This window comes from Typopeltis vanoorti, chromosome 14 (assembly GCF_054136105.1).
Source record: "Typopeltis vanoorti isolate ZY-2024b chromosome 14, IOZ_Tvanoo_1.0, whole genome shotgun sequence".
Taxonomy (NCBI): domain Eukaryota; kingdom Metazoa; phylum Arthropoda; class Arachnida; order Uropygi; family Thelyphonidae; genus Typopeltis; species Typopeltis vanoorti.
Genome location: NC_143562.1, coordinates 77,985,300 through 77,998,302, shown reverse-complemented (window position 1 = coordinate 77,998,302; position 13,003 = coordinate 77,985,300). Strand labels below are relative to the sequence as shown.

Sequence of the window (13,003 nt, the reverse complement as noted above, 5' to 3'; positions counted from 1 at the left end):
CCAGCATTTTTATTTTGTCCCCACCAATAATTGTATTCCCTTTCAGTTTGCTTCTGAAGGCTCTTTTTCAGTGCATATGCAGTTTTTTTTTTCTTTTTCTTAGTATCCAAGTTCTTTAGCATTGAAAGTTTTGCTCTTTAAGGTTTCTGCCTGGTCCCTGAAGAGAACCAACCAGTTCGAAACAGCTGTGAGGCCAGTAAAACCTTATCAAAATGGACTAATAAAAGACGAATATATAGATGCTTGGGCAGCACCTATGTCTTAAGTAGTGCGCACCAAGGCAACTTGTGAATGCTACCTTGGTGTGTGTGTGTGTGATCGTTCATATTTACTCAGTAGATAATGTTATAAAAATTAGTTTGAATGACTATATACCAAGAATGAAAAAGAAAAGGGTTAATGTTAAGATACTACTAGTTTCGTTGAATAAATCAACTTATTCAGGTATCATAGGCAAAGAATTATATAAAATAACAGACATGATAAAATTACATCAACGGATCTAGTATAAAACACAATAGTACATTTTAAAACAGGAATGTGTGCTAGAGTTCCAATTGAAGTTGACTACGTGCGTGAGCTGTCATGAGTGATCCAATACTGGACAGTGGCAATGGTGCGTCAGAAAGATTGTAGCTAAGGCTGTTGTTAATATGGGACTAATCAAGCGATATTTCTCTAGATTCGATAATCTTTCTTTCGAGTTCATCATAACACACATGGATATTAGAAGTTTGCGGCAGTCTACGAGGTGTTGGCAGCCTTCATTCGAGTTGATAGAGAAGAGAATGTGACTAGAGAGAGTGCTGGCCCTGGTCCTATTGCAGGGGATGTCTCTTTGGTGTTCTTCCATATGTAAAAAGATGGATTTAGCTGTCTGGTCGTAATATGGTTTGCCACATTCAGACAGAATCTTGTAGACTCCTGGATACTGAATAGGAAGATGTTTCACTTTAGGTCTAGTAAGTTATTTCATTCTCGATATATAGTCATTCAAACTGATTTTTATATATATAATGTTAAAGATACAAAGCAATTTTATAAACTTGGTTTTAATCCTTTTTCCCAAGTAAGCAAACAAGCAAGTAACTCAAATTTGCACCTGAAGTATTTTCAGATCTGAGGCAACTCGTAGTAAAGGTGGAGTAAGCTCTGATCACTTTCCTTAGTGTCTCCCATAATGAAAGAGATGCAAAGTACATCTCTTTGTGGACATGTATGATGTTATGCATTAAGGGAAGGGCCACTACTCAGACCGGTTTTGACCCCTATTGAGGTCTCGTCAGTGGGAGCCAGACCCTGAGATGCCAAGGTTGAAATAATGCAGAACATATAAATTTTACCTATACGTTGCCACAAGGTGCTTTGACCTTATTAAATAAAAATCTCAGGATGAGAGAAAGATGTAGAAAGTTTTTTACCCTGGGTATACTATATGTTAAAGATACTAAGCAATTTTATAAACTTGGTTTTAATCCTTTTTCCAAAGTAAGCAAACAAACACGTAAATCAAGTTTGCACCCTGAAGTATTTTCACCTTTTACCACAAGTTGCCTCAGACCTGAAAATACTTCAGGTACAAACCTGCATGTTTACTTACTTGGGAAAAAGGGTTAAAACAAAGTTTATAAAATTGATTAGTATCTTTAGCATATAGCATACCCAAGATAAAAAAAACTTTCTACATCTTTCTCTCATCCTGAGATTTTTATTTAATAAGGTCAAAGCAACTTGTGGCAACTTGTATAGGTAAAATTTATAAGTTCTGCATTACTTCAACCTTAACATCTCAGGGTCTGGCTCCCACTTGACGAGACCTCGATAAAGGTAGAAACCGGTCTGGGTAGTGGCCCTTCCCTTAATGTATAACATCATACATGTCCGCAAGGAGATGTGTTTTGCATTGTGTAAGATACTAAGGAAAGTGATCAGAGCTTACCCCACCTTTACCATGAGTTGCCTCAGACCTGAAAATACTTCAGGCCAAACAACTTGACTTACCTGCTTGTTTGCTTACTTGGGAAAAAGGATTAAAACCAAGTTTATAAAATTGCTTGGTATCTTTAATGTATAGTATACCCAATGTAAAAAAACTTTTCATATATATATTATTTATTTATCCCCCCCCCCTCCCATCCTGCATAATAAATCAATTTCAAGTCCCTATATATATATATATATATATATATATATATATATATATATATATATATATATATATTATCTTGAACCAGACTTAAAATATTACTATTCATAATAATGTAATATCAAAAAGACTTAACCGCTTTCTTGTGTGTTCTTTCAATGTAAATTTATGCATTTTTATATGGAAACAAAGTTTTAGTAATGGCTAACCCATTTTCTCCAACAGAAATCTTCCAATTTACTACCACTGTTATTAGCTCTGCTCTTTTCTTCAGATTTTACCATAACATTTGTGTCTTGAATTAGTTTTCCTGCTCTGGTGGTTGTCATCTGTCCTCTGAATTGGCTCAAAAAATTATTCCTTTCTTTCTTGCTAGATCTGTGGGAGCATAGATGCATATAAAGTCCTGCTGTCCAGTTTCCCACATTGAAATTTGCATGCATCTTGAAATTGGCTGTTATTCAAGAAGTTTCTTTGTTTAATGTTAAATTGCATGGATACACCAGCACTGCTTTCCCTTATCACTATTAGCCTGACTACATCTTGTAAGGCAATCTTAGGATGTTCATCATTTTTAATGAATATTAACATCTTGTAGTTGTTGTTGAGCCTCCATAGCTCAGTCAGTGTAGATGAAGCCCTTTGGTCAGAAAGACCTGGGTTCGATTTCCATCAGTGGTGTGAAGAACCTTTATTTGGTCTCTTTCAACTAAAGGTGAGTTAGTCGGTCTCATACGGAGGTAGGGTTTTTTTTCACCCAGAAACTTGGGTTTTTCGTCCTCCAGAACAGGCAAACTGGTCCTGTGAACACGTTTCTACAGACATAGGATACCTCCAGGAATAAGGAGTAACCAACTTATTGCATAGGATTTCGGTTCCGAATGCTACACAGCAAAACGCGTCATCTACGTGCGAGCATAAAATTAGGATAGGATAGTTATTGTTGACTTTGACTGAGTCACTATAGTTCAGTCAATAATAATAGTGCTCTTTGATTAGAAATGCTTAGATTCAGATTATATGTATGATGCAAAGAACTTTTTTTAGAGCTTTTTATACAAAAATGCCATGATTCTCCTCCCTGAAACTTATTTTTTTCATCTTATATAAAACGCCCTTTCAGGGTACATATCAGGAAATTGATTATGACAAACCAGCCAGCAATTATGTGCAGTTGACAGATATAACAGACTATGTAGATAGGATTAACTGCCACATAGGTGTATTAATTAGGTTTCTACAAAGTCAAGTTACTTGGCTATGATATGCCTTTAAGCTTAATGCAGAAATGAGGATAGTTATTATTTAGAAGTATCTCAACTGTTTCTTTTTCATTTCAGCCACTTATGATGATGGTATTTCTTTAATTCCTTTACTCTACTTGGCTCCATCTCTTTTTCATTATGTTTCATATGTTGTGTCCATCTTCAGTTCCTTAAATTTAAAGTTGTTCCAGTTAACTGATTTAAGCCAATACAGAATACAATCTGTTCAGGTAAATTCAGAATGTCAATCCATTATCATCATCATTCATTCAGCAACCAGGTGGATACCTCATAATAGGATGCACCATAGGAAGGTGGAGATTTAACATTCATTTCATTGGGTTAGAGCAGCATTTCTCAACCTTTCTAAGCCCAAGGACCAGTAAAATGCCTAAAACAATTCTACAGACCACTAAGTAATGTAATTTTTTTAAAAATGTATGTGGGGATTATCAACATTTACATACAACATTTTACATGTACATAAGCATTTACAAATACACATGGAAACATAATTAAGTTGGAAGTAAACGATTAAAAATATATCATCACTGAACAAAGTTTTAATTTTTATTAAACAAATAAAGGTATCAGTTTCCGATTTGCTGTGGGCAGATGAATGGGTATGTCAGTGCCATCCTGCTGATATCCCCATTCATCTGCTCTCACTCATTAAGCTCATCCCACAACAACATTTTTAGCGCCATTGGTACCATGGGGAATGTCAGTGCGTTGTGAGACGAGGGAAAAATGTTCTTATCTTACTCCATTCATCATAATACTGAATATGAACTTGTCATCTATGGATTCTAACATGGATGACATCCCTTGTCCTGTACAAAAACTTCCCCTGCATATACTTAAAAATTTCACTCAGAACATCCCGAAGCCATTAATGCCCCTACACACACATACACAGTGCCATCCATGTGGTCGGTTGCATTTTCATTTTCCCGCCAGCGACCATATGCTGTAAATACCATACGCGTGTTATTTGTACTAATCGTGTTATGATGGTGGTGGTTTTAATTATATCCGTTCTTTTTTATCTAGCAGCACAACAATGGTCATTGTAAATCTGGCAGATTCATTAATCGTGTGGTGGTTTTATTTATATCCATCCTGTGTGCTGCTTGTATTAGTTACATTGTGATGTATGTTACCGTACAATCCATGATCGTACGGATGTTGTTCTCTGCATGTGACGGATTCGGTGTACTTGGCCGCATATTCTCGCAAGCGACCGTACGAGATACGGAACTTTGCCAAACTGGACATGGTCAGCTATCCTCCTTGCCAGCAGAGCTGAGCCTCATCATGACGTCACTTTGCATAACTTTCGTTTAATCCCCGATTTTGGAAATGGATTAATTCCAAAACCAGTAATGAGAATAATCAGAAATTGTAGTCCAAATAAATATATGATATAATTATATTACTACTTACTTTTAATGAGATGGTTCAGCTTCTCGGCCTTTGCAGAGTTGCTGGATATGTGGCTCACTATTGGTCAACTTCAGTCGAAGATTGGCACACACACACACACTAAGACAATTTCTGCATTTTGTTTTTATATGAAGGAGCAACCTATAACCTATCTTTGTAAGAAAGGATTTGTGTGAAAATCCTTTCTCACAAAGATAGGTTATAGAAAACTGCATGACGATTTTCAGTGCTTCTTCAGAAAATTCGGGAAATTCACTTCTCACTGAAGGCGAGATCCAGAATCGAGCAAAACCAAGATCACGGAATTGCATTTTAAGCTCACTGTCACTTGAAAGCTCAATTAACTGTTCTTTTTTAGATAACAAAAGGTCGTTCTCATGGCTATAAGCCTGAAATAGAAAACAGAAAGTTCTTATAAAAGTTATTTGGAAAATATGTTTCAAAATTCTGTTTCAGAGTTTTGAGGTGGTCACAAATCCTTTCCAGAAACTCAGAATCAACAAAAAGATAATTTTTCACTAAAAAGGATTCCAATGTTGGAAAAGGCGCAAATTATCTGTCTTTTACATAACTAACGCACAACACCAGTTCTTTTTTTTTTTTTTTTCTCTCGAATGCCTTTATTTTGTCATAGGCATCAAGGACAGTTAAAGAATTTCTCTGAAGGGAGAGATTTTGTTAATTTAATTTCTAAAAGATAGGATAGTGTTGATAACCATGCTTCGTCAACAAGGAGTGATGCAAAATTAGAATTACATTTTACAAACAATAAAACTTCGTGCCTTAATTGAAATAAGCTTGTTAGTACTTTGCCCCTGGAAAGCCAGCGAATTTAAGATTGAAGCAAATGTTGTATGTATTCACTGCCCATTTCATCACAGAATACTGAGAATAACCTGTTATTTACCGACGAGCCATAATAAAATTAAGGCACAGTTTTAAATTCTGGTGGTATTCCTTTGGAGGCCACCCTTTCCCAATTCATATCCAGAGTCACTTCCTGACCATACACCCACTATGCCTATCTGTAAGGACATGCTCTCCATCCGAACAGAAGCCCATACATTTTGCCCACTGGATACCTTTGTGTATTATGTAATCATTGCGAGTGTGAAATATTTCTTCTCCAGTTGTTCGGGATGACAAAGTTCTACAAAACAGAATATCATCATGAATGTCATTATCATGTGCATATCTTACGTAGCAGATTAACCGCTCATCATCTGTAATATCAGTAGCCTCGTCTATTTGTAACGCATTTGTAAAAAGTATCCAGAGCCCTTATTGGGCTCTTTTTAACTCTTTCGATTAACTGAGATTCTACGTCACCTGCCATATCATTAATTCTGCTACCTACTTTGTCATTGAAAGAGGAGTCAAATCAACATCTTTTAGTAATTTTTTGCCAAACATAGTTTTTGCCATATCTTTTATAGCTGCAAGTATTAAATTTTCCCCGATAGAATGAAGTTTCCTTGATTTCGCTATGCACAAACTTAAGAGATAGATGTTTTCAGTGCCTTGCTATTAATCGAACCCATGGCCGAATCTACATCTTTCCCATAATTTAATGTCGCTAAGTGTCACTGAAATCAGCTTTTTTTTTCAATTTGCTTATTTATCATATCACGATGTTTAGTTACTAAACGTCGTTGGAGTTGCACAGGTTTCATGCACTCTTTCGGCAACACCGCATAACACAAAACACATTGAGGTTTCTGTTCACTTTCATCTCCACACCAAGTAAATTCGAATTCCAAATATGAACTTATATTTCCTGTTGTATTTTTTCTTTGAACTGCTTGTTTCTTCTACTTTAATAGTATCAGATTTACTCACCATTACAATAAGTGTATCACATTTAGGGTTAGCATCACCTGTTTCATTTGCTCTTCTTTTCAAAGTCTTAGTTCTAAGTCACTTTTCCATTATTAAAAAACGTTTCTGAAAAATATATAAATATATAAATACTTGGGTTAACTCAAGACACACTGTGTCCAAGTATCATTTAGCACTTCTGAAGGTATACTGAGCCTTGGTTGAAGGAGGAAAACCTTTGGTAATAAAAATCAGTAAACAACAAGCAGTTGGTTGAAATGTGGATAACACAAGTTCACTTCAAATCTGACAAAACAGCAAGGGAAGGCGGAAGCAATAGAACTATATTGTTGTTCACTTCACTCCTCTTATTATTCATCATTCTGCTGCTACAAATTATTGTAGTGCCAGAATGATGAGCAATAAAAGAGGGGTGAAGTGAACATTATAGTTTTATTCCTTCCGCCTTTGAACATTCTGATGCTATCTGTTGTCTTTTTTTAAGTCTCAATTTGATTTCAATAATTTTTACTTATTTATTCAATTTTAATTTGTTTGGATAATTAAAAAATATATTTTTATTTAATTAATTTAAGTCTGCCTGCGGACCACCTGTCCCATCATCGTGGACCACAGGTTGAGAAACACTGGGTTAGAGGATGCCACTCAGTTGTCTACACTACTTATAGGCTGTGTGGAGATCTCATCCCATTTATCTAGCTTTGACTGCTTAGCAATCCCACGAACTTAACGAACCTTAAAATTACAGTAATAATTATTCATTCATTGCTCAATTACTATTTTTTTCTTTGCTACTGTGATTTTTCTGCGAGATATTCATTACATTAAAACTAACTTTAAAAAAAATCACTACAAGATATTCATTATATGTTAAAAAAATAAATTATAGCATATAGCTATATATTATTTTATTATTAGGGATGCTGGAAATTCTAATGCATTGATTTAGAGTGCCTTCAGCTTAAAAGTTTTCAGAACTGCTGTATGAGAAGATGCATGAGATTCATTTGGGATGACAGGTATGTAAATTTTTCATTAACAAGAACATTATTACAAAATAATGTAAAAAAAAATAATGGCATCAGCACTAATAACACTGATAGTATCAGCCTGTCCAGAGATTATTCAGATCTCTGAGATGTGGTTGATGGGGGATGATATACTGACAGGAATAGAATTAGCAGGGTATAGCATTTTTCGACACAATAGGAAGGTAAAATGCAGTGGTGGAGTACTATTTATGATAAGTGGTAACTTAGGTCTTCTCAGAGTGGAGAATTGGGAGGGCAATGGTGCTAATGGTTTTTAAAGTATATGGTGTGAGACAAAGGTGGACAGGATATTTAATGGGGTGTTGCTAGAAGCTAGGGAGCACAGAGGGTGAAGAGCAGGAGATGTTTAGGCATTGAGCTTGGCAAGTGCAAAAGGAAGGATTGTTATGGGAGATTTCAACTACAGCAGTATAAATTGGAAGAGGAAACTGCATCTGGTAATAAGGGAATGGAATATCTGGAATTTTTGAGCCACAAACGTCTTAAGCAACATGTAGTAGAAGGAAAACGAGGTTCAAGAGTTTTAGATTTGGCCATAGCATCAGAAGAGCTGATTATAACTGAGATGGCATCTCTGTCCCCAGTTTTAGACAGTGACCATGTGGCTTTGACTTGGAAGATGAATTGATATGCATGAGTATCAGAGAAAGGATTGTAGGTGACAGGTGAGTATATTGGTCTTAGATATCAACTTGGGCAATTCCACGGAGGGAGGAATTGGGAAGGCGAGATATCATTAGTACTTGGGAAATTGTGAAGGAATATTTGTTAGCAGCAATAGTAAGCCGCATTCCACAAGTGAAGAAGCGGAACACAATTTGGTGTAAAGTGGATGACAAACAATATCAAACAGGAACTGCAGTTGAAAAAGAGATTATGGAAGAGATATAAGGAGAGGGGTGGAGAGCAGATGCATGAAGAATATAACACTCAGTCCAGGAGAGTGAGTAGTATGGTAAGGAAGGCAAAACTGGAATACCAGAAGAGATTGGCCCAGAGGTCTAAAGAGAATCCTAAGGAATTTTTTCTCTATGTGGCCAATAGGAGGGAGGAGAAATGATTGTGGAAGAATGACATTGTTGGATAAAAATGGGAATAGAGTGACTGATATAGTGGATGTAGTGGAGTTATTCAATGAACAGTTTATTGGGGTATTTCATCCTGAAGAAATAGGTTTTAATACAAGAGAGAGAGAGAGATAGGGCAGGTTCGAGGTTTAGAAATACAAGAAGAGAGCGTTTCAAATACTGACTACTCTTGATGTCAGTAAAGCAATGGGACTGGATGCCACAGATTTTGAGAGAATGTGCTAAAGAACTGACAGTACCATTGACCTTGCTTTTAAATGAAAGTCTGGCTATGGGAAAAGCCAGACTTTCTAATTTTTTTAATCGTTTTCTAATTTTTACATTGCATGAATGATGTAATAAGTGTATGTATTTTTTCACTTGAGGATGGGTAAGAAAATGTTTTCCTGATCTGTATTTTGACTGCTTGAATTTAGTCGCACCAGGTTTTATTATATATGTTATTATGTGCTTGAAAAAAAAAAAGCTTCAGCAATATTTATTTTTAATTGTTTTTTCCATTAATTATTATTATTACATGACACCTCCAGGGAGTCCAAGGATTCATCATGGAGGGGGGGGAGGCACTCTACTTTGCTAAATACATCTTACTCTCTCTATTACTATTTAATTATCCTACTACGACATTACAACCATCAATGCCATCTATCGCCCATTAAGCATATATTTTCATTTATTGATTCCTTATTTATATATATTTATTGTCAAACAATTTATAAAATAAAAATGTTTACAAAAATTATTATTTCAGTATGCATGATAAACAAAATGAAGAACTACTAGAAGAAGCTTTCCATGAGCTGGCATTGCTGCCTGCCGATCCACCCAATAAAAGGCAACAGTGTTATAGATGCAGGTAAGAATGATGGAATACTTAGAGATATAGAAGATCGTTGTTATTTCTTATGAAATTTGGATAATAATTTAAAAATGCTTCATAATTCTAACTTCTTATATTAGAAAATGCCTGAATTGTCTTTCACATTATAAAACTTAATATCAGCCAGATTACTGAATATAAAATGATGCAGTTTGCTGCATTATGTATTCTCTCTTGTCTTTCTACCTCTTTAAACGAGATGACTTGCCAATATACAAATTTAAGTGACATTTTGAGTACTAAACACAACAGATTCCTTCTGGATGTTGTTTTAGACTAAACCATTTTCCCTGTCATTGGGAAGTGACACTCTACCAGTTGGGAGATTTGGTAATTCATATGTGGTTATTGAGTTGAGCACATTTCTAACAGCCCAAGGATTAGTGTTTGGTGTGAGTTAATGCATGACCAGATTGTGATTCCATATATTGATTCATTCATAATAGTACAGTACTCCACAGTACAAACAACACCAGAACAAAATAAATAATTTATTTATTGAGTTACTAAAATTTTGAAGGATTTCAAACCAGAATCTTTAGAGCATAAATTACAACTGTGGTAAAATGCAAAATACTCAGTTAAATTGTTACACAAACAGTTCAAATTATAACAGAAAAGAACTAATGCCCTATGGAGGTTTCCTCTAGGGGCTGGAGAAAAAACCAAGTTAATTCAGAGAAGTCAGGCTAAATGTAGTCTTAAAATAACTACTTTCAGATTTTAGGCAGATTAATTCAGCCACGCTTATTGAATAAGAGTATTCATGACTGATGATTTTAAACTTAGTCTATCAGACCTATAGTGACAGCACAGTTGTCTTCTTCCATTTAATCTTATGTAAAGGAGTAACCTTTGCACGATCCTCCAGTCCTAATTTGCCTTACAAATGACCATGAATGTAGCTTTTATGCTCTCCATGGCACTTGTTAACTGATCTACCGATCTATCTAAGTTATAGGCACGAGGAACCTTATACACTCCAGGACATGCAAGATACTACTACTTTGGAGAACAGATGAAGATTGCGATGGATGTGTGATTTGAAGTGGCATGAATATTTTTATTTATCAAGAAATTTAGCTATTTTTTGATGTACCCCAAATAAAGGGAATAAGAATAGATTTGTTGTGATCTTCTATGTCAATTGGGAGAAGTATATTGGAAGAGTATTAAGTATTTTGTCTGTTTTATAGGGATTGTAACCATTAGATTAAAAAAAAATGTTGCAAATGTATTTAAATTCAGTAGCAAGGGATATATCATTTGAACAGATAGTCTTGGCTCTGTATAAATGTATTGAAGATGCCATATGTTGAGGTAGGTGATGGTGTTTAAAACCTTGTTTGTATTTTCACTTCTTGCAACCCTGCTTCTTCCTTTTTTTTTGTTCTTTACTTAAACTTTGTGAAATGTAGTAATTGGTTTGGCTGTCATAACTATCGACTACTGCCATTTATTTATTTCTACCATATCTTATGTTCTCACACTGTATAGTCTAACAAACTTATTTGTTTTCTGACTGTGCCAGTTAGACCATTTATTGAGTGTGAGATTATAAGATTTTTCAAACTAAAGACAAAGCAGATATTGTTTTTATTTTTCCCTGCTTATGTTAATCTTTATCTTTAATTAGTCATGGCTTGATTTATTGATCACTTCAACTTAATTTAATGCAGGTTCGAATTTTTCGAAATAGTGCATTGACAGAATCAGCCCAATGTGTTGTTCACAAACCATTTAATTAAATCAAAAGGATTATGTTCACAGTTTGATCCACATTAACACACACACACACACACACACACACACACACACACACACACACACACACACACACACAATTGCATTACAATTCTTTGTTAATTTCAGTTCTTCCCTTGAGGTTAAATCACAATCTAGAGTATCTTGCTAGTCATACATACACAAACTGAAAGCAAAGCATACCTTAAATAAGCTTCATTCAGCATTAATTTGCATTATCTAGTACAGTACTCTTCTTACTCTTACAATAATTACTTATACATAACTGAGATTAAGACACAATTAGAGTGAGCTTATTTCGATATTACTTATACAATCTTATTGTACCTATACATAGACTTGATGTGCGTTCTTGCTTGGAAATATCACATATATAAGTACGTACAATTCTTGTTCAGCACCACTGCCTTTTACATGAATTTTTTGTCCACATGAAAGTGCTGGCACCTTCTTGATCTCCTGCCAGATTTCTTCTTTGTTCAAGTCATCGATTATTCTATGTCCTTTAGGACCCTTAACATGCCGTCAATGTACAGTTCCTTTCTAGCGAGATGCCCTGACAATTGACACAATACTTCTTATAGGGAGGATGCAGGTAAGAGAAGATTGGGAAACCTAAGACTTACAACGCTTCCCAACAACGGACCTCAAGTGGCGGTGGACCCAGGTAAGAGAAGATTGAGAAACCTTCTCGATCTTCAAAGAAAAAAAATTCTTCTCAACAATTTGGCTTATAAACGCTCAGACTTCTGTTGTACATGTGTGCATTTCTCGAAACTTCCATATATGGTCATATGTTGACATCCGAACATGATGATGTCATACTTCACGCATCTTTTGAAATTGCCATATATGGACTTGGATTAATAGCGTTACATGGTGACATCATGTGCCATATTATTTTAACAATGACCGATGATTAAGTTATTTCAAAATAGAAAAATTATTAAAGACAAAATTGACATTTCTTTTAAGTGCAGTTCTTCTAGAAAAGCATGTAAAACCAAACATAAGTTACTTATCATGAGAGATTTTATAATGGTGTGATTGCTTATGTAAGTACTTTTTAGTGTGTCTAGGTTTCCTAAACAGAAAAAAAAAATAATCAATCATTTGACAGTCATGTAATGAGTATGTCTAAGAAGGGAAGACAGCTTTGCATTTTTTTTTCCTTATAATAAAATGTATTTTTGATTGTTGGCATTTTTAAATGTGCTAAATATATTTGTGTCTAGGCTATGACACCAGAGAACAAACATCTTCTTCACCCATAATATCCTTATAGACTATTAGGATACTATGAAGGTGACAAACCTAACATACAATAACCAGATCTTTCTGTCTTGGAATCTCCTTAACAAAGTGGAGAATGAAGAATTACTCCACTTTCTAATGTTATTTATCCAGGTGATTCTAGATTGTCCCCGACGTCTTTTACCAAAAGTCAAGCCCTCAGGTGCTAATTTAGGTAAGCTATGTGGCCCAGCTACTGGAACTGTTTCTGATGTATTTTAGTGATGGTA

The 13,003-nt window shown here is 35.1% G+C and overlaps 1 protein-coding gene across 2 annotated transcripts in view; it reads left to right on the top strand.

Annotated features, from left to right (window-relative positions):
• The window catches only part of Dtwd2 (DTW domain containing 2), a 122,085-nt gene that overhangs the window by 14,129 nt on the left and 94,953 nt on the right, over window positions 1-13,003 (top strand). For both annotated transcript variants that reach the window (XM_090403841.1, XM_090403840.1), the window contains exons 2-3: window positions 7,615-7,715; window positions 9,588-9,692. In XM_090403841.1, coding sequence (XP_090259967.1) covers window positions 7,681-7,715; window positions 9,588-9,692 — 140 coding nt within the window. In that variant the 5' untranslated portion in view covers window positions 7,615-7,680. The remainder of the gene's footprint in view (window positions 1-7,614; window positions 7,716-9,587; window positions 9,693-13,003) is intronic.